This window comes from Corvus hawaiiensis, chromosome Z, assembly GCF_020740725.1.
Source record: "Corvus hawaiiensis isolate bCorHaw1 chromosome Z, bCorHaw1.pri.cur, whole genome shotgun sequence".
NCBI lineage: Eukaryota > Metazoa > Chordata > Aves > Passeriformes > Corvidae > Corvus > Corvus hawaiiensis.
Window position 1 is genome coordinate 77,734,707 of NC_063255.1, and position 23,308 is coordinate 77,758,014.

Sequence of the window (23,308 nt, forward strand, 5' to 3'; positions counted from 1 at the left end):
CAGATGCAACCCCCTTCTCTCCGAGTTGTTATAATTTTGAAATCAAGGTGCTTTTAGGCAAAGATGCGGGAAATAGGAATAACAGTTCTTTACTATTATATATCTATATGTGTATAACCAGTCAAACAAACAGCAATAACTCTGGCAGTAACAGCAAACAATCACAAACCCAGTGCCAGCCTTCTCGGCTGTCAGGCCCTTTCCCCTCGGGTGCAGTTCCGCTCGCAGCCGGCAGGGGCGCTGGCGGCTCCCGGTGAGCAGGGCAGGTGCGATGGTTCCCCCGCGGCTGCAGGGGGCGCTCCGGAGCGAGCTCGGGGAGCACGCGGCTCTGGTGCCCTGGGATCCCGGGAAGGGATGGGACAAAGGCTTCACAAACCCCTGGGCAGCTGATCCCGGTGTCCGGCCAGACCCTCGGGAACAGCAGGCTGGAATAGCGGGCTGGAGTGGCAGGGATGAGCACAAATACCGGGTGGCAGACATGATATATCCAAGCGGGGAACCCCCCGGAGGTCTGGGCAGGCAGGGCGAGCACGGCTACAATGCAGCGAAGGCTCGCAGCAGCAGCGGGGCAGGGCGGCCACTGCCCGGCTCCGAGCGGGGCAGGGAAGGCAGCTTTGGGATCCCAGTGTTGTTTCCAGCAGAAAGAAAAGCGGCCGCAGGAAAAAACAGCTTCCTCTCTCTCTGGATGCAGAGACCCAACTGTCCCCGCACCCAGGTGAAACAAAAGAGTAGCCAGGCGCACCCCACCCTCAGTGGGTAGCTCTTTGTTTTCCTTAAATACCCAGCAATTAGCAACAGTATGGGGAAAAATTCCTTTAACAGAAAAAAACCTAGAACTCTTAAAACCCCAACACTCTACTACCACAAATACATTTTATTTCAATTTAGTTTAAGTAGTAGAAGAACACGATGAAAGCTTGATGTGATACATGTACACTTTATATATGTAAACTGTGTAAAGGATTAATCTAGTTTCAAAATACACATTCAAACATTAAATAAGGAGTTACAGAAGGCATGGCTGAGCTAAGTACCATGTTGAGCACTTTTAAATTATGTCTGACATAACATTATGTTGTCCTAGCCGTGTAGCCTTCTTCAGGGTTTATCTGAATGTGAAAATGTAGAAATAAAAATCACCTGTTTACCTCCAGTGACTGTGGCTAGACACGAGAAGGTTGGCTGGTGCTTGAGAGACTAACTTGTTATTTCCTCTCGATTAGATTTGACAGTCCCCAAAAGGCCACCAAGTTACTCTGCAATTAGGAATAACTGATGTGTTCAGCGCTGGTTGTCACATACAGTTGCAAATAGAATATTGTACTGCATTAACCAAGGTTTTTGGCCACTCCCAAATGCACTTGATGTCTGTTGACAAATTTTTGCTAAAAGGTGGGAGGGTCTCCCTGCTCCTCTCCTAGTTTCTCCCTGCATAAAACATGGGGTGGTAGCAAAGGAAGAAGAAAAGTCAGTTTACCCAGCCTAGTGCTGGTCTTTGAGAAAATGTTTGAAATTTTTACCCACACCATGTGCAAGCTCTGAGGCTGTCAGGGTGGATCAATGCTTGCCATGGATGAAGGAGCGTTGTTTGAACTGGTTCTGCAAGAAATCAAACAGAAGGAGCTTCCATTTCAACTGGTAGCAGGCAGTCGTTAAAAGAGAAAAAGTAAAGTATGGATACACGTGTTTGATACCTCAAGAGGGCCTCTATATCACATTTATGGAGACTTCTCTCACTTCTAGGTTCTTTTGCAGTATCCAAGTGAGAAACACTTTATTCAGTGTTTCAGAATTCAGCTTTTGCTGTCATCCAAAAGTTTTTCAAGACTGTGAAGAGACCGTTTTTGTGATGCATGTGTGTATAAAACACACCGACTAAAAGGAGAGAAAGAACTAGGTCACTGATGTACTTTTAAAATGCACTTTTGCTGGGAATACATCTGTTTCCTTCTTTTGAACGTGAGGGTAATAGATAGCCCAGAGTCATCAGTGCTTTTTGATGGCAAGGCAATTTAATGGCTATCTGTCAACAAAAGGGAAAGGTGAAGGCAGGAGTTTTGTTGCCTTTCCCAGCAAAATAAACATCTGGAATGGAGAGCCCAGTGGGTAGCTCTGTCCCTGAGAGATACACACACACAGACACACAAACCACCCCAAAACTGCCACTTTGGCTCCCTAACTGCTCAATTTCAGAATCAGCAATTCCCACCAGGCTGGGAAGAAACTGAAGGGAGCAGAAGGGGGGGAGGATGATGAGAATAAAGTTTTTCATTGTATCTAATTGCTTTTATATTAAGAAAATGTAAACAATACAACCATTAGTATTACATGGCTTTCTTCATTTGTATTTTTTCTCTTTTTCTCTCTCTCTTCCCCTTCCTTCCTCTTCCCTTCCCATTCCCTGTCCCTGCCTCCCTCCCCACTCCTGACACCTTTTTGCACAGCCTCCATTGAAGAGGAACCAACTTCAGCAGGTATGAATAATTTACATTACATCTGCACTGTGGTAACCATTTCTTGAGAGCTATGTCTTTTAAAAATCATTTTAGCCAGTTTCATTTTGTGTATAACGTGTTAAATGGACACATCACAGCTGGGTTCTATCCTCTTCTGTCTGTTCCCACCTTCTTTTTGTCTTCTTTTCCCCCCAGTTTAGAGTCAGTAGGAAATATACTCCTCCTGTAGCATTTAAAAATATCAGTGGCACATTCCTTCCTTTTTGTTTTGTTTGTGGTTAAGCTGGCACATCAAGCTTCAGATAATAAAATGAGTCAAAAGCAATCAGGACTTAAAAAAAAAAAAAAAAGTGTTTTTTTGGTTTTTTTTTTTTCCTTTATGTTAGATTTTTCTCTGTCTTTATGCTGGTGAAACTCAGTCATCTGCTTGATGCCCCACAGCTGACTTCCTCAAAGACCTGGGCACGATCAGTGAAGGAAGGGAAAGGCAGCAGATGCAGGAGCATCCTGCTCAGAGAAAACATTCTCCAAATGATGGCTTGGGTATCTGCTCAGGAAACTTTTATTTCCATTGACAAGCTGCCAAGTAGTGAGAATGGTTACCATCACAGTCATAAAAATTAGTTTAGGAGCTCCCAGAGAGACACAAATGCGCTGTGTTTATTTTATTGTGAAGATTAACTATTTCTAATTAATTGGCAATCCATTAGCTGGGGAGTATTTAAAGGAAAAAGAAGACAGTGTACCAGAGAAGAATGCCACTGAGCAGCCTAACATGTTTGAAATGGCACTGAGTTGTACAAACTCAGTGAGCTAAAACGTCAAATAAATGGGGAATCACTTTATAGTGGCTTGTTAAAAGAAGGAAAGGTCTCCAGAGGAGCAGAAGAGAAAAGGTGAGGAAAGTGAAAGAAGAGAGGAAGGTGGCAGGGAAGGATTGAACACTGTTTACAACGCTAACCTACAGCTGGAGAGCAATATAAGTAATTAGGATACGGCAGAGAATAAAAAATGAAAGGAAGGAGAACAAAGCCAAGAGTAGAATGTGAGAGAGGGAGAGTAGTTAAGACTAGAACTGAATACAGAAAGAAGCAAAAGGGAGCTTTAAACATGAATGTAGCAACAGAATGAGCAAGGAAGCAGGACTGAGATGAGAAACAGCATTGTGAAACAGAGAAAAGAGGGATTTGGAGAAACTCACACACCCCCATGGACTATGCATTGTAATTACTGAACATCAGCTTTCAACTCTCCATTTCTTGAGAGATCTGTCAGTCTTGAAATTTTCATGGAAAGTGGTTTTAGCAGAAACCTACTTCAGCTGCTCAATAGAAATGTTAGTTACAACAGGATGGGGGTTTTTGCATAGGAAAGAATAAAACCCTAGCTTTTTTCCCTTTAGGGAAATGGTTTAAATACACACTTTTTTTTTAGAGCATCTCGTGAAGACATGACCTCCCTCCCTGTAGTTTGAACCCCACTGCTGTTTTTGTGATAGCTCCTAACAGTGGTCTGGCCAAGCTAACCAGATAGATCAGCTGAAAACGGGCAAGTGGAGGAGAAGTGGAATTTATAGCGCAGCCACATGGGCTGCACTACAGATATGATTTATACTAAGAGAAAAAACCGTTAATAAAGTGCAACCTTTATTAATTTCTATCTTAAAACTTCAGAAGCAATACTAGCTCTTCAGATGCTCCATAATTTATAGGTTCTATTGATTTTACTGTAAGATATGACCAGACTTTGCTATTTTGAAAGTAACAGATTAGTTCTGCATTCTTACAGGATTGTTTTAATACAACTTATTTCTCAGATTGTATTGGCATTTACAAAACTGTAGGTTCTGCTTAAAGCTGATTCCCCTCCCTCAGACTGGGAATGCAGTCATGCAGTTTGGAAGTTGCTGCTGTGCAGAAAAATAAATAGAAACTGCCTTCAAAACCTCATGCACTCACCCAGAGCCATTCAGTCGCATGTGCCTGGTAGAGGCAGTTTTATCAAATAACAGATTTTGCTCTTTTCCACAAAAAAAGCAGCAAGTTTCCTCCAGTTAATAAAATTTATCTAAGCATTATTCATACACATAGCATTTTTCCAAACAGTGCCTTCCCTTGTAAAAGATCCTGAGGTAGGATAAACTGGATCTAGTATTTTTATGAAGACTATAAATATGATTTCAATGTTTTATGAAAATTACAAACTTTTAATTGACCTCTAATCAGGACCAAAACTAAAATTTCCTTTCCTGTTTAATCAAAGGGATCAAACAAGGCTATTTCCTGTGTTCTGCCTTTTGGGATAGGGTCTAGCTGCTCTGGCAATGCCATCTGCAGGGAATCTTGTAGAAGCAAAGTTACTAAAATTTTACTTTGAGTGTTGGAATCACTAGATTCAAGATTAATAATCCTGTAATAGTAAGTGCCCTGTAGTTATCTCTCTATAGAAAATGCTATTTCACTGAGTTCCTTCCGTTTCAGAAAGCTTCAGACTAATGAACTCTAATTATAACCCACTGTCTTTCATCCATGTTACTTTATACACAAAGATAAACCAAGGAGTTTTTCCAGGTTTTCCTCACAGTTTCAACAAAGTTTTCCTTAGCACTACTTCTGGGTAAGCATTCTTCTAGTTCTCTTTTATCATTTCAGTTAAATGCCTATGATTTTATGTTGTTGTGGACATCTAAACTCTCTTTTGAGTCACTTTACCACCTTTCTTCCTTTATTTTGATTTATTTAATATAAAATTTAATCAAATAAATAACTTAAGTTGTTTATTTAATTATTTATCAATTAAATAGCTTTTCCAGATGCTCATGCACCAAAGCTAGGAAAATCTCAGGACAATTTTCTCATTTCCTTGTGTTTTTATCCCATCCATATGTGTCATGAGTCTTTAAAGTTTTTTGTTGAGCCAGGAGGAGGCTGCTTTGCTGACAACTGCTTTTAAGCCCAATGTAGCAACTCCTGCTGGATGTCCTGCCGTTTGAAGCTTTGCATCCCAAAAATGTTTCCCCGTGGTTTTGTGGATTCCCCCCAACATTGCTTCGAGGAGCCTGGAGTCATTTCTCCCATTATTAAAGAGTAATTCTTCCAGGACGTGATGAGACAGAGCACAGCATGACGTGCAGCAGTTTGTTCACTTGTCTCTACACAGTGCTTTTGACTGAAGTAATAAATACATCTCCTTTGAGATCATCACTTAACTGGAGCCATTCCTTGCCTCTGCCATTGATTTTTTTTTTAGGCCTAACTCTTTAGGAAACTGGCATTTTCGTCTTTGCACCCCAGCTATATAACATATGCAAACACATTTAGGATTTCATGCTAATAAAAGCTCCTTTACAGTGTGAGTTTTACTATTTTCTTAATTAAATTTAGGTGTTGCAGAGATTAAAGACTCAATATATGACAGGAGCTCCTTTTTCAAAGACATTACTAAAAAATAAACCCTTCAACAACCTCATGGCACTGAATATTTGCGTGCAACTGCTACAAGCAGTCTATTTTTTCCCCTGGAAAATAATATTATTCTTCTACAATTCCATGTAATATTTATGCTGTTCTCTTTTTATTTAGAATTTCAAATTATATAAAAGTGATTTTGCATGTTTTTCCTAAAGAAGTAAATAATATGGGGGGGTGGGGAAAATCACTTTTGAGAAACAAGGAAAGTTGAAAAGTATCAAATGAAAGAGACTTCTGCTGGAAACATCTACAGAATTAAGTTTCTTTCATTAGAGGAAATTAATGGAATTTTAGAAAATAATTAGAATGGAATAGCAAAAGTTCCAGGATGCAAGTTGTCCTAGACATAATACTTACAGTTATCAAAAAGTCATGAAAAATAAAGATCTAAAGCTATTAAGAGTTGCCCATTACCCTTACTCTAGGAGCATGGTGATAAGCAGTACCTGAAATCTAAACTGCTTACAAGTTATGTGTCTGCTTATCTCTGCTAGGAAAACTCCAGGTTTCTCTGGTGGTTGGTTTCTTCCCTGGATTTGGTGTGTTTAAGAAGACTTTTAAAGCAGGACACCAAAGCATATTGCCTTGGTGTTTGTCTTTTTATTCACAGACTTAAAAAAATACCGTTTAGAGAAAGAAAATAGATTTAAAAAGATGAAAAATTAAAGGTAGTTATAAATTATTTTGGTCAATAGATATTTCAAAGCTGACTTGCTGGGCATAGCCTTGATGACTCTTAGGAGAGTATTTCTGGTGGAATTATTGACTGCTCAGAAATAAAATTGTTCATGAGACATGTAGAGTTTTAAAAAAACCCAAACAACAGAATGGCACTTGTACTATAAATATGTTGTAAAAGAGTCAGTTTCTTCTCTATCTAAATGTCCTTGCATTTAAAAATTTACTGGATTTTCCTTTTTGATAGATTTTAAACATTAGACATATTATTATTAAAATCCCAGATTTTCTCATGTACCAGTTTAAAATTACTTTGATAGAATATCATTTTTTTATGGTTTTGATTTTTTATAATGATGTAGACTTGAAGGTTGGAGGGTTCCATTTGGCACCAGCTTAGATGGATTTATATTAGACAGTTTAAAATAATTTTATATAAGACAGCTTAAAAATAGGTAGATTTAGATGGGAAATCAGGAAGGAATTTTTCCCTGGCAGGGTGGGCAGGCCCTGGCACAGGGTGCCCAGAGCAGCTGGGGCTGCCCCTGGATCCCTGGAGTGTCCAAGGCCAGGCTGGACATTGGGGCTTGGAGCAGCCTGGGACAGTGGGAGGTGTCCCTGCCCATGGCAGGGATGGCACTGGATGGGCTTTAAGGTCCCTGTAGTGGTTTGGTCCAAAATACTCATTACTGTTTATCTGCTGTGAGATAAGAATTAGGAGAAATGCAAAGCAGGCACCAAACTTGAAAGAATATAAAGAACTTTATTAACAGACCTAAAAGAAGGAAAAAAAAATTATACCACCTTCAGAACTCTCCTCCTCCCCCCACCTTCCTCCCTTCTCCCACTGACAATGTGAAAAGACAACCCTTAAGATGTTCAGTCTGTTTACCACTGCCATAATAAATTCTTAGAAAGAGAAGTCTCTTCTTGCTCATGCTATGAAAACAGTATCACAACGAGGCAGCCGCCCACTTCCAAATATTGTTCAGTCCATTTAGGAAGAGGAGTCTCTCTGCCTGCATGTGAGTCCCTTCCCCCGACTTGCAGCTTTTCCCGCAACTGCTTTCGAGGGTCCACTCTTGAAGTTTTTGGGGTACAATTTTAAGGTTGAGCCGTTCAGGAAAAAAACAGAGGCCCTTCTCCTTCCCTGGGAGCAAAGGGTCTTCATCATCTTCATCGTTAGGACTATCTCTGGGAGCATCTCTAGGAACTGAGGTTTTCTCCTTTCCCATTTGGAGCAAAAGTCCTCATCTGATCCATCTCTCCCTGTCCAAACTTCTCATGAAATTACAGCTGCGGCAGCATCTGCCTATCTCAGCGCAGGTGCTTTTGCTCACGAGTTGAACACTCCACCCCCCATACCTTCATGGAATTACAACGGGATACTCTGATATATCATAGCTTCACAACAGAATTTCAGCTTTAAGCATCTCCTCTCTCTCCTCCCTAGGGTTTTCAGCTCTTCATAGCAATAAAAAGGGTTACTCTCACCTCGGCCTTGCAGCTTTGCAGCTGGAATGTTGAATTTTTCTCATCGCAGTGGAGAGGGGGGAGAGCCGAGCCGCTCCGGCTGCCCACGGCAAGGCAGTGGGGGGGGGGTTCCATGGCTGGAACAGGTCCATGGCTCCAGGATGGCCGTGGCCCGGCCCAGCCTGGCCCAAGCAGGGCCTGGCCGGGCCCGCTGGCCCCCACTCGGGGCCCGCAGCCACCGTGTCCCAGCGCCGGAAACGAGAGAGAGCTTGGGGGGGAGGTTTGCCTGTTCTTAAGTGTGGATCACAGAGGTGGTCACAACTTTAAGTGGCTTAAAGAATTGTCCATATTCAAACTGGCCAGCTGATAGGTTCTATCAGTTCCTAGAGGAAACTGTAAGCACCCCTTAGCAAGGACGTCCCTTCCGGGACTATGCTTGCTAACCTATGACAGTCCCTTCCAACCCAAACCAGTCTATCATTCAAATATTAAATAGATCTTTTCTTGAAGAGACAATTTTTGTAATAAATTTTTCCTTTCCTTACTTCATGTCAGAAAATGCTTTTACCATTTGGCACTGCCCTGCTCATCAAACAGCCTGAGAGATCCATTTGGTTGAAGTGATGGACACATGCCCTTGGTTCTCAGAGCATGACACTGAAACTTCAAATGAAAAAACATTTGAGATCTTACTGGCATTAATATTTACATGAAAAATATCATTATAAGCTTATATAACAGCTATACCACATGTCTGTCCTTAAAATACTTAACCGATGTGGATGTGAAACTGGATTTCACAAAGGGTCCTTTTCCACTTGAAAATAATGCCCTAGAGGCTTTTATTGATTGTAAAAAAAAAAAAGAGAAAAAAAAATTGTAACTTCTTTAATGATTACTATGATGATTATTGGACCTGGATGATCTTTTTGGTTCCTTCCAGCGCAAACCATTTTTATGATTCTAAGATGATCAGAAAAGAGAAACCAAACCAGGTTTTTTTTCTTTAAAGTTATTGAAATTAAACTTTCAAAAGAAGAGGATGAGATGTTTAATCTGCTCTCTGTGTCACCCTCAAACCATCAAGAATGCATCTGGTCAAGTCTCAAGGACTTCAGTTTCCTGCCCACTGCACAGCAGGAGCTGGAGCTGTGGTTTTGTGACAGGTCCCAGGCTGTCTTTCAGGTCACAGTGACTTTGCTGTGGTGTACAAAGCTATTCTATTTCACACATTTCAAAGAGGAAAATCATCTTTCAGAATTATTCTAAGGGAAGGGATTTGCCATTCCCCCAGGGTCTGTACCACAGATTTACTGTCTTGCTGAACTTGGTTTACGCATTTGTAGCCATTCCTTTCCTTTTTCTTCTCGAACTGAATATTTTATTTTTTTCCAGTGCCTGAAGCTAGCTTACTAATTACTTTTCCATCTATTCCAAGCAAAATATAGACTAAACCAGAAAATTTTATAAAGGTCATATTGAACCCCATTCTGATGGAAATGAGGCTTATGCAGTAAAAATAGTCCTGGATGCCAGGTGGCACTGAAGGCTATTAGAGTAGCCTGTCTCATTTGAAAGCTGGAAATCTTGCTTAGGTCAGGAATGAAAATCAATTAGTATTTTTAGCCCATTCCTTAGTGACTGTCTGTCCATATATCATAAAAATAACATAGTTTGGCAAAATGGCTCACTTCTTTCCAAGATTGACAAAAAAAGGGAGCTAGGAGGTTGAGATTAGCCTGCAGTGCTGGCAGCTGGCTGAGAAACTCATATACGGGCATTTTTCTATAATCTGCATCATTTCAGAGGGTGATATTTGTGGTGGTTATACAACATTCATCACAATGTATGTGTGATGAACAAATGTTCCACAATACAAGTGGAAGATCATATGGTATCCCCTAAACTAGACACTGCTTTACATCACAAACTTTTTTTTATGATTGTTTTTCCTTTTCTTGCCTGAATTTTGAGGCATAAGTTTTCCAAGATGAAGCTTTTCATGCCAGGCATCTGCCTCAGGCTGAACTCAGCTCAGATCAACGCCAGGTCAGATGGGGGTCTGAGAAACCTGGTCTAGTGGAAGGTGTCCCTGACCATGGCAGAGGGTGGAATTGGATGATATTTTAAAGTCCCTTTCCAGCCAAAATTCTATGATTCTATTAAACCAGGTGAATATATAGTCTCTTGGTACCAGGTCTGTATCAACAGGGTACCTTTACTGCTTTTCCATCTGGGAAGCAGTGTTCCCCAAAAAGAGGTTTTACAGGTGTCTTCTCCTTGCTAGGACAGATAAAAAGAGCAGGACTAGCTCTAGCTCTAGCCAGCTAAGAGAAGTGAACAAAAAAGCCAAAGATTATTGTTTGATATTTATTTCTTCATCCTCTGAAGGTGAAGCAGGAATGAACAAAATGAACAAAGTACTGTTCTTGTTGCTGCAGGGATCTCAGTGGACCCTGCTGCTCCTTGAGTCCTCTGTACTCCCAAGAAGTAGAGTTGAAACACAGGAGAACTGTGAAAAAAGAGCAGCTTTTTGTGGGGGGACACAATGTCTTGGAAGTGTTCAAAGAACCACTGGATGTGGCACTCAGTGATCTGACAAGTAGGGGATTGGTCACAGGTTGGACTCGATGCTCGTGGAGGTTTTTTCCAACCTCACTGAATCTGGGATTCTGTGAAAAGTCTAAACTTGATAGAGAAGAGTTGACAAAAATCCTCTCCTGCTAGAAAGGACAGATTTTTTGTCTGAGAAGTGCTGAAAACCAAGATAAGAAATTCATGGGGAAAGAAGCTGACAGGCAAAAAAGTGGGATTAATGAGTTGATCATGGGCACAGAGGGAGTGGGTCTGAGGACAGGCATGCATAGGGAAAGGCAGCAGTGGGGTTGGCTGATGTTGCAAGGGTTGTTTCCTCCACACAGACTTTTCATTTCTGACTCCCTCTTCCAGAACACCCATGCTCTCCTGCTCTCTCCTTTGTGCTTGTGCTAGCACTGCACAGCTCTATGTGGAGCTACATCAAGTGGCTGTTCCAGCTGAAAGTGCCTCATCCATAATGCAATTTCCCTGACAGAGTCAGTGTTCACTTGGTTCAGCTCCCTGATCTGTCTTGCCATGCAGTGGCATGTGTGCTCCCAGTAGGGAGGGGAATTTGGTGGGAATGTGTGTAGAAAGCTAGAGTGAAGAAGAAGAAATTGTCATCTCTGTTGACACATTGGGATTAAATTTCACTAAAGATTCCCAGTCGTTAGATATATGGAAATAAAAATAAGCAAACACTAATGAAAGCAAACCAAACAGGACTGGCGGTTAGTTGATGATTTAGAAACAGGTTAACAAGCCTGATTAAGAGGACTTTAATCAAAAAATAGCACCACAAAGAGGCTTACTGTATGCTTACTTTGGGTTTAAAGAGTCTTATGACCATCTTTAAAGCACTGGATTGACTGTGAAAACATAAAGACTACTGAGGAAGGAATTTCACTCCTTTACAGTGGAAATTTAAGTAGTTTTTGGTTGCCAAGGCTTTGTATTGTGCACCAATTCAGGAGGCAAAAAACATACTGAGTAATGACCCATTTGTGGAACAGCTGGTCCTGTGCAAAGGTAGTGCAAGATAGCAAAGGTAAGAACATAAAACAAGCATGCATTTAAAGAGGCCAAACATATTTTTCATGGATAACCATCCAGACCTTCCCATGTAGACATTTTAACCCAAATAGTATTCAATATTGTAAGGTTTGAGTGGTGCAATATGTGTTCTGAGGGCCTGTTTTGGCACACACACATCCACTGGCAGTTGTGCATTTGACACTGAATTGCGCCAACATTGTTTGCTCTGTAGCCTTATTTTTGGGCAACAGCTCAGCAACAGAATGGGTAGATGTCACCCCATCCTGGTTTCCTCCTCAAGAGGGAAGAGTTCAATTTAGCTCAGTCTTTGCTATCAAAGAGAAGAAACACTTGAGGAGGATGAGTCTTCCCAGTTAGTTAGATATTTAAAATAAGGACAGCAATTATTCCTGTGTTCTCCCTACATGTAGATGTAGTGTACGTGTATAGGAGTGTGTTTGGTTAATGTCAATCAGGAATAAACTCTGGATTTAATAAATCCCTTTTTCTGGTTTCCATGGGAAGGACCACAAGTGAACCTCGAATTTGGTGTCTGTACACATACGAGTGCACACACATTTATCACTCGTCTCCTGAGGTTTCCAGGAGCGCATCTTTTGTAAAGCTGTTGATTTCTTATTTTTATATTTTTTCTTAATTTTCTTATTTTATGATATCTCTTTCCACAATATATAGTTAACATATTAAATGCTCTTTGCTTCAAGGTTTTTCAGCCTAAAAAAATCTAGATCGATTCATAACTGTACTTCAGCAAGATGCTGAAGATCGGGGTGCAAATATTTCTAGTTATATAAAACAAACAAGAGTGGCTGTTATGAGGCTTCCTGAAATCTAATGATTTTCAGGTGAAGCTGTACACTCTTCTTCCTGACTCTTTCAACATAAGATTTGCAGATTCTCAGCAAAGGTAACGAGTGTGAGTCCTGAAAGAGCCCTTGGCATGACTGTAGTGCTCCAGTATCATGTTAGGAAAAGGTACCAGGAAAGGTTTAAATTAGAAATATAATAAAATCAAGAAATAAAAAAATAATAGAAAAAGTAATCTGGTTAGAAAGAAGTGGAAAGGTTTAAGTATTGAAAGCTGTCCAGTTGTTGGGTGCAAAAAAGCAAGAGAAAGAAAAGATGCAAACCCCAATATTTTAATATTAAAACCAGTAAAGAATATCCACTGTCACATGTTATTATTAATACTCCCCTTGCTATGATATTAAACAGCAGGATGAATGTGAAATACATTGCAATATATGCAATATTTGCATAATCTCTACATTTTTTAAGTGCATGAAACACCCAAGGGAAACCTTTTTTATATGTTCAGTCTTGTACCTTGTGTGTTTGTTGTCCTAGGATCTTTTTTTATTCTATCTCTTTAAATTAATTAATTATTTTTTTTTTTTAATCAGTAGGTCTTGTTTAGTAAGAAAGAAGAAAATGAACAAAAGTCTACTCTGATTTTTGGAAAAAAAAAAAGTGTTAATTCTTACAACCTCACCCTTTCAGTAATCCATATTTAATTATATCTGATTGCTAAAGAACCTAAGCTTAAGCAGACTGGATGGCTGCTAAAGAAAGCACAGAGGAAGTGCCAAGGAAAGCTCTGGCAGGTGACAAAGTAGAGAGAACATGGCTGAACTGAGAGAATTTGGTACTTCTGTTAAATCCAGCCTCCTTTGGGGATGGTTGTACAGTCAGGGAAAGATGTGACATTTAGGATCGTTTCCTGATGTGGGCTCATGGGTGGCAGGAAGGCTGTGAGAAGGAAAGGTTTGCAGCACATTTCATTGAGCTGGTAGGTAAAATGGAGAAACATCAGACAAGTAATTGTTTCTTCATGTCTAATCTCCCCCAAACAACTCCCAAGTAAAAAAAAAAAAGCCAATCCCTTCTATCCCAAACTCTCTTGGCTCTTCCATCAATACTGTTTGCCGTAAGGGATCAGGTGGTTGTATTCCTAGAATAGTTGTATCTTGTATTTTGAGATCTTTAAGTCTGTCACAGTTTCAACAGAGAAATAAGAATGTTGAAGGAAGATTTGGTCTTATTATTTTAACGAACAGTGACTTGTTGTCATTAATATTGAGAGAGACTAAACAGCCCTCTTTAAATTGTGTCACTGAAACAACAGGTAAAAGTCAGATGTCTTTCTTATCATAAAGAATATAAATTGCTTAAGGGACATGGAAGTATCAAGCAAAGGCTTGAATGAGCTTACTCAGACACGACCATGGGGATTATACAGCTACTTCTTAGATGATTTCTTGCAATAACAAATATGTACCACCTCATTCACATCATTTTTACTCATGTATTTACTTTCCACATGGTAATGACTGTTTGTAAGAGCCAAGACCTTCCTGTTTTCTTTTGTCTTAGAAATGGAATAGATTCTTTTTTCATTGGATATTATTTTGAAGTTTTACTACAGCAATTAAAATGCACCTTGCATTTTTCTACTGGAAATCTTTTAGATAAACCATGCTTTACCTCAGAACATAAATGCCCATTATTAGGCTTAAGGAAAGAAAGACATGGCATTCAGCTGCCTATCTGTTGTGTAATGTAAGATCATATCTTTAAATTTGTAGTAGTTTAAAAAATTAGTTTGGAAACAGTTTGGAAATTATTTGTGTGGTTTTTTCTTTCTTTTTTTTTTTTCATTTATATAAAACTGCTGTCTTTCAATAGTCTTCCTTACAAATAAGTGCTATGTGGCTTCTAAACAAAATCATGGCAATAACATTTACATAAGATCCACAGTACTGTAAGGTAATAAAATGCTAAATGAAAATTAACAGAGTGACTGAAGTTAAGTAAAAGGCCAAAATATTTCACAGTCCAATTCTAATTCTAGACAAAACGTCCACCAGCTGCCATGGGAGTTGAGGCAGTATGACAACTGTTGGGATAAAAATAACAATTATGAAATTGTAATGTGCTCCAATTATGAACAAAATTGTAATTTTAATTGCAACACGCTCCCATGAATGTTCAGTTGTCTCTTACTAAACTAATGTGAACTATATTTTTATATCCTTCTAAAGTTATTTGTGTCAAATAACCTGAGAAATGCTTTGAAATGGCTACAACAGCTACAATGAGGAAGCCACAGCCCAATAACAAAAAGGTCTGGGTAGAGATTTATATATTCAATTTGCCTGCAGCACCATATTTTAACATTGATTTGCAAAGCATGCATTAACACTCTGCAGTAATATTACAAGTCAGTGTTACAGTTATTCATGAATTTCATTAGTTTCAACTTTTTGACAATATTTCGTCCTGTTCAAACTGCAGAACAGTTTATTTATTAATATACACTAAGGGAAAGAGTGAGAGTATTTCAATATCTTTCCATGTTGACCCAAAATATCTCAATATTCTTTTTTTAATCCAGCCTCCTAAATGACAAAATGTTTCTACTATTTTCTAATTTTTTTTTTCTCTGCAAAACAGTAATACTGGGCAATTTTTTTTAAACAAAACACAAATCAAAAATCCTGCCAGGTGTGTGCTCTGCTCTAACCTCCCATGAGCAGGGGCAGGGATAGAAGGTGTAAGGCAATGTACTTCTTATCAAGCCTTGTTGCAACACTTGCTAGCAGATTACAGGCAATACAATATAATGTCCTATGAAATTCCAGATAAGATCTTTGCCCCAAACTGTTTAAGTCATGGAGTTGGATGTGTCTGATGAGCTACCCATGACACAGCTGAGGGTGGACACTAAGAAAGACTGTGTGACTCTGCTGCCAAAAGATTTTCACTTTTTATGTATTTTTCATATATTCATGGCTCTGTATTTTTTAATTCCATAGTTTCTTAGTTGACTCCAGCACTTTTCCTACCCTGTTAGACAAAGATATTCCTGGAATCCTGTTCCAGTCTTGCTTCTTCAGCGAACCAAGGCCATTCTTCCACTTTCCCATGTATTTAGACATAAACAACATAGGACTAAAAGCAAGGGGGGAGGCTTTGTTAGGAGGATGAACCAAGAGGGGAATTATTTCATTAACTGTACTTTTAATTGGGGATTCTTGTCAATTAAACTAATTTAAAACTGATAAAGCTGTTGAAGCCCTGTATCACGTGTGCATTCTGCCATAAGTGAGCCTGGAGGACCTTCAATAAATGGTAACATCTTTTTATCACCTTAATCTTGTTTGGCTCTTGATTGTAGGGGCTATAAGGCAGGTCCAGTGGAACTCTGCCATGCCATTCCCTAAAGGAAGAGATTAGCTCCCTGGGGTGTGCTGCAGCTCAGGCCCCAGCTGTTTACCTGGGCTGAGAAATCTACTTGAACTTCTTGTTATAACAAACTATTACATTGTGTGTAATAACAAAAGCAGGAATTTTGAGTTAAAGCATTTTTTATCAGAAAATACCAATCTTCAGTCTTGCTGTGCAGGATTTACTACCATTACCCACCAAAATAAGTCAGTACTTCCATCCAGGTGCAACTGACTTCATGTGAACCACACTAATCATGAGAAATTAACTTGTATTTCTGCTGTAAATATAGCTGGTGCAAAGGAAGCAGATCTCAAGTGATCCTGATGTGTATCTTCCAAACTGAAGTCTTGTGACTACAAACGTGTTATGATTTTAAACTGGGGTGCTTAGTGTGTGGGTTTCTGGGTTGACAAAATCCTATGTGGAGCAGGAGTGGGAGATGAGGAGAAAAAAGAGAATGGTCTAGCTAGGAAAGGAGAAAAAGTTGGAGAATGGTGACAGGATCTGGAATTCAAAAGGATTTAGGGGTTTTTTACATGGAAATAGAAGCGTTTGATGACAGCTTGGGGAAAAAAGTGGAAGAGGAAAGGATATATTTCCTCTGTCCTACATCCTCAGGGAAATAAATGACTGGAGTGTAACTCTTCTCTATTTCCCTTGGTTTCTGCTGTGGACAACTTTATGCCTATTTGAACTATATATATTTCACAGTTAGTGATTCTCTTTCATCACTTTTTATCAATATTTCATGTCCTAAGGATAACCACCCTCTGAGGTTCTGTTCTGCTGTTTCTGTGTCATTAATGCAGCACTCGTAATTAGGACTTGACTCATACAAATATGAATAGCCTAAGTTTAGGCTGTGACATTTTTTAGTTCCCACTGGAATCCTCAGCAAGAGGACTAACTGGATTTATTCTATTTGCTGTTATAATTAAGGTTCACATAATCTTTGCAGGGTTTTTTTTAATTTTCCAGTTATAGTGGAACATGGAGAAAAAGAATGAGAAATCCTTATCATTGGCAGTTTAAAGTGCAGTGAAACAATGAAAAATGACATCTTGGTATATGATGGCAAGAATTATGGTGATAAAAATAACACTGTTGCACTGTTGCACACAATTGCAATTGAGGTTCTGCATTAGATACCAAACTATATATAGTTTCTTTATTGCTGGGTCTGTTTTACTAAAGCCATTTTCAATGTAAACACAGACATGGATTTGTTCCAGCCATGTAGAAAATGGATTTGGAGAGTTTATTTTAATGTAGAATCTGTAGACAGTGTTGTCAGGACTGCCCTTTTGAACTAAGTCTTCCAGACATCCCAACTGAAATCTAATCTAATATTTCTCTGAATGTTTTAGCATTAAAAATTCAAGTCTGCAGTCCTTCAGCAAAGATTTTACAAAATGATTCTCTGTGTTTGCAGAGGGTGGGTTTTTTTTTTTTTCTGTTTCATGTAAACCAGAATCAACTGAAAAATATATTAGGAGAATATTTCTAATCTAAGTTGAAAAATTAATCTGGTTTTAAAGATGATACAAAATAAACCACAAAAGGAGTGTAGCAACCAAGATGCCACACTCAGGTCAGAAAGAGTGGCAGAAGTCAGACAAAGGATCATCTTGGAGAAAAATAGCAGTGATGCTGCCTGAGTGGAAAGTTAGAGGAGGGGAAAGAAAAGGGCTTGAAAATGTATTTTCTGTAAACTGAGCAGGTGTTCTCTGGGAAGATAAAATCCTCCTGTGAAAGGTGATGCAGAGATGCAGAAAAGATCTCAGATTAACTCTTGCTAAGGAGGTTTATGAGAGATCTGGTGGGGGGAGAATACTGTGGGCATTATTCAGAAACATATTTAGGTGGCAAAGGGTACAAAGAGGTGGAAAGCAGTGCTGAAAATTGGAAGTGGAGGAATATGAAGAGAAATAAGGGAAGAGATCTGGTGGAAAATGTCTTGTAGTGCATTGAACTCTTTCCCCAGCTTTTAGAGTATTTTTATGTCTCACCCTCTGTAAAATCACTACAGTGCCTGCTACACTCACCATGCCTCAAATTTTGGTATAATTAGCCATCAAAGGCTTGGGCGAGAAGTTTAAGACTCTTAAGGAAAGGCATTGTACAGGCATCATGTATAAATTGCATCTTTTCAGAAAATATTCTAGCTATTCAGCTTAAAAATGGTTGGAAGATGGCTGGACAATCATGTTAAATTTCTTCCCTGTAGAAGAATTCTACAGAATGGAATTGGAGAGAAATGTGCAGAAATGACCCAAAAGCATTTTGCACTCAGGGGACAAACTTTATCTTTTGCTGCATCCAGATGGAGACACCTTGATCATTATAATCAGCACGCTCCATTTGCTGCATTAAAAACATGATAAATATTTAATCACAGTGCAATTAAGTCTGGATCTCTGCCATTATATTTATATATATTGAATATATAGGCAGATAGAAACTAATACACTACTAATTCACTTATGACCCAGGCTGAAGAGATTTTTTTCTTTTTTTCCCCCCCAGAGCTGGTATTTTGAGAGTGTTCATGAGATGACAGTGTGTGTCATCTAATTACTTCTTCTGCTTTCATGCATTAACTGGAATAACATGCAGCAATCAGTTATTGTTATCAATATTCTGCATAAACTGTGAATGATGTTCTGCAGAGCCTATTTTCAGCTTAAAATAACCAAACAAAAAGCAAGGTGTAGGTCAATACGTATTTTTTGATGCAAGGTATATTTGTATCCTAACTGAAATAGAAGCAGCAGTAGCAAATTCAAAAAGGAATTTTTTGAAGGGTAGGAGGGAGCTGTTGCGGTTTGGTTTATTTCCTTTTCTCTTTATTTTAAAAATATTTGAGTATGCTGGGAAAGAAAGAATTTCTTGTTACACTTCAGAAGATTTGAAGGAAGAGTTAGTTCAAAATACATCAAGTTTATCATGATCATCATCATCATTAACTGACGATTATCAATTTTTCATGATGCACCGGTATAACTGGAGTTGGGCCCTAAAATGTGTAGATGTTTGTGTATATTTTAACTTTATTTTGCTTTATTACAGAATTACTTTTAAGTGACCAAAAAAAAAAAAAGAGTTTTTGAGTAAGAGTGAGCAAATACTGAACTACAAAACATTAGTTCTTTACTGCTGATGCTTCATGCTTTAGTGGCAGAATGAGCATGTTGTCTAGAAGACATTTTCATGATTGCAGTGCCTTCAGAAGGTCAAGAGCACATCTGCTGGGAATGTGCTCCTCAAATGTCCCCAAAACTGTGCACTGCAAGGCAGGCAGCTGGGGGCATTCAAAACCAGCCTCTGTGCCGGGTAAAGTCTTCACAATAATATTAAATTAACAGCCAAAGTAGTAAATGTGAGGAAGATCAGAGACCCTCAAAAGCTTTTGTTATTTTCCTGACCTTTTTGTTCAATAAAGCAGTTTTCTGTCAGAACCTGTAGGGACATTCCTGATGAATTTGGATGCTCGTCTGTGTGTCTCTGTGGAAAGTGGTCTCCTTTGAATAGGATTAGGTTATACTTTGGATTTGTGTCTGCTGAAGTGTGAATTCTGCAATCTCACATTTGAAGGGGCAGACCTTTCAAAAATCTATTTTGAGTTTTTAAAAGGGTGATGAGGGAAGAAAAAGGTCAGTATACTTCTGGAAAAAAGGTGGTCTATCATCTGTGCTTATAATGGTGGTATAATTTTTAGCTATGTGAAGAAAACAAATATGTCAGTTAGAAAATCATGTCAAATACAAAGACTCGGAAAATAAGCCCATCACAAATATTGCCAAAATATCTGGTGCAGATTTTTGTTTATTTCCATGGCAGGATGGTTCATCTTTGTCCTCAGGTTGCAGGAACTGCTGAGCAGAGGCAGTGGAGTGTTGGATTACCTGGACACTGAGCCTAATTCAGTGTGATAATCCTTAACCTCCTGACCATGGGCAGCTTGTGCCATTCTGCTACCTCCTGCAGCAAGGAGGCTGATTCTTGCCTTCCCATAAAGTTCAAATAACTTGGTTTTGACACTGTCTTCCTTTGCACCTACTAATTTCAAAAAACAGGAGCTCCTGCTAAGTGAGCTCTGTCACAGCTTTTTTTGAAGACTTTGCTTTGGCAGAGGAAGCACCTAAAGTATCATGTATGATCCGAACACAGAGGAAAAATTCAAATTACTGCTGTTAAAACTGTGTGAGACACCTCTGATGAAAATTTCAAATTATCAGAGGGGGAGAAACCTTATTTGACATTCTTGTAAAGCCAAGAGGAACATAAGAAAAGCTGATGCCACCAAGGCAAGCAGCTGGAGAGTACTTTTCTTTAAAATGAAAAGCAAAATTATTTGATACTTTTTATTAGTTTGATGATAGCTCCCAATATTTTTTTAATGGGATTTGCAGCTTATTATATCATCAGAATAACATTATCTATTAATCCTACTTCAGTAATACTCCACAGAATAAATGAAGCAATTAGCTTTGTATTTTCGCCTTGATGTATATCAAGGTCAATATCTAATTTAGTATTCTTCATTAAAGTCATATTATTTCTACATATAGAGAAAATGGATTGATGCCATCAAAAGTCTTAATGTTTTTATTTCATTTTCCTTAATTTTACTTGTAAAAAAATGGGTTATTTTGCATGTTTCACTCCACTGGAGTATACTTTTTTTTCTTTATTTTCTCCTTACATTTTTTATATTTGTCTCTTAATCTTGACCTAGTAAAAAAAGGTGGGATTTGATTTTTGGTCACCTTTCTGTTTTAGCAAACTTCTGAGTTTGGGGAATCCAACCGAATCAGGAAGATGGGCTAATGCTGATTTCTTGTTTAATGACATCTCCTGTAATTTTGAATGTCTTTCCCACCAAAGCATCAGCAGATTTTATATCTGGCAAAATAAATGCTTATGCTGTTTATTAGAGGCTGCCACTGAACTGTTTTCCTTGCTTTCCTGGCTTTCTCTGCTATAGATGAACTGACAGGTTTACTCAAATATGCATTTTTCTACTGCAGTATTGCATGACACAAGATTTTATTATGAAACTTTCGTTGACTCTACTTGTCAAAGAAGAAAACAGATAACATGGTTCTGCCTTGAGCCCCTTTGCAGCTCTGCTGAGGATGCATTTGTTTGATTCATACATCTATAAAGTCTCAGAGGTTTTAGTAAGAACATCTAAAATTTAAAACCTGCTATGCTTTAAGTTAACTTTCAATATTTTTTTCAAAAACAACATGGGATTTCCGTTGAATAGCAGAATGAGGTATTTTGGACTGCACTTATTATGTTGGCTAATACCCCTGGAACTGAACAAAGAAGGACTCAAAAGAGCAGCAAAGTGAATAGATCTATTACTTTGAGTGCACAATTAATCTTGCTGACATTATTTTATATGAACATGGATAAAAATGCCTGGAAACCATACCATTGAATTCCTCTGCTCATTAATATTGATCAAATGTTGTTGTTCTCTTTGTGTTGGAAGCCACTTAAAGATTACCTGTAAAAATATTACAGCACTATTGATCTGAAAAAAAAAAAACAATCCCTGAAGTCCACTGTTTTTGAAAATTAGTTGACATATTTGCTTCGTTCTTTTGTTGGTTGTTTTGGGATTTTTTTATTAGTTTTTGCCTTTTTTTTTTTTGTAAAAAAAAAGATATTTTTGAACTTGCTGCAATAGATCTGAGTAACAGGCCATATTAATCAGACTGTCATGGAATTAATTATCCAGAATTCCATACCATGTTGTTTAAAAACCTACACATCCCCATGGAAGTTTGCTGGGACCTCTCATCCTCTGGCATCTGTGCCCATATCTTACACATTACATTTTTGGTGCTTCAGTGGAATGATGGCAGGATTAGACCCCAGATCCTTCAAGACACTCAAATCTGCAGAAATTGCATCAGGGGTCCTGTAGATAAATAAATAAATGCATAATAAACAAATAAATTAAAAAGAATCACATATTTGGATGTTAATGCAATTTAAATAACCTCAAGATGTGTGAATTCAAAGTCTCATCCTTTGTGGAATTAGGAGAAGCAGTGGTAGGGTGACACAGACTGAAATGAATTTTCAATCATTCATTCATTTAGAATGCACGGTTGCTCTAACCCACGTCTTTATCAATAAATAAATGTTAACTCGTCAAAACTTGGTGATTGTCATTTTTTAATTTCAGCGTAATTAATGAGGAGGTTTTGTTGCTCTAAAAATCATTTTTTGAACTCCCAGTTTCTGTGAACAACAGCAAAAGCAAACAAAAATACCGCAACAAAATACTCAATATTTACATTGAAAATAGTGATATTATTTGTCCACAACAACCATAATCAGGAAAAAAATGTTCATGCTGTTGGTATGGGGCTTTTTTTTTTTCCAGAAAAAAGGCTTCATGGAAGAAAAAAATTAGTTAGAAATACTGTCATGCACCAGTATATTTATCACTATGCACCTCAGATGACCTTTTAAGCCTTTGCAGTTTGGACTGATCTGAGAAAATGCAAAATAGAAAGAAAATCGATGAAAGCAGGCCGAACGCGTGCTTAACAAACCATATTGAGAAAGCAGAAAGCAAAATGAGAAAGTAATTATTAAAAGATTTATTGTTCTTGGAAGATTAGAGATCTGCTTGCACAGAAACAATTAACATATGAGGCTGCCTGCAGGTACTCCCCAAACTGCAGCACTGTGTTGGAAGGAGAGGTTTGGAAAGAAGTACACAGTTCATATTTATTGGGCAGCTAAAAGTGCAAATTATTAGACATATTTCTTCCCAAATTATTATGAAGGAGAAATACAATGAACAGAAGCAGGAATACTTGAAAGACACAAGTGTTCCTAGAATTAAGAATGTAGTGTACCTTCACTTTTAAAGTGTAATACAGAATGCAGATGGGAAAAGGCAAAATATGCAGCAGCCATTCTCCTTGTTTTCCTCTTCACGAGTTTTGCCCATTTTTTGCTACTAATTCCGTTTGGAATAATCTGCAGTACGTTCATGTCCATTGTTTTTTTGGTTCAGTGAGACATACCCCATGTTTAATGATGTACACAAGCAAAGCCTCTGCAGGGCTCTGTCTTGGAACAGGCTGATGACAAAAGTAGTAATAGAAATGTGCACCTGCGTGGCTTCTCAAATTGCAATAGCCACATGGGCAATAATAACTGGGGAATGTGTTCTGACATCCTCATCATTCAGTTAATTTTTATGCTCTGCAAATTAATATTTGCTGGGAGAGTGGGGTTTGCACTAATGTGACGTCTGGATGAATGGTGCTGCTGTGAGAATGTGTCAAACCTGGGCTTGTAATTGAGAACTTGAACAGGCAGACGCTCAGACAC

The 23,308-nt window shown here is 38.6% G+C and overlaps 1 protein-coding gene across 2 annotated transcripts in view; it reads left to right on the forward strand.

Annotated features, from left to right (window-relative positions):
- Positions 1-23,308, forward strand: part of EDIL3 (EGF like repeats and discoidin domains 3) — a 238,024-nt gene that overhangs the window by 96,192 nt on the left and 118,524 nt on the right. The window contains exon 3 of one of the 2 annotated variants that reach the window (XM_048292961.1): positions 2,445-2,474. The exons of the other annotated variant lie outside the window; for it this stretch is intronic. Coding sequence (XP_048148918.1) covers positions 2,445-2,474 — 30 coding nt within the window. The remainder of the gene's footprint in view (positions 1-2,444; positions 2,475-23,308) is intronic. 2 annotated transcript variants of the gene reach the window in all.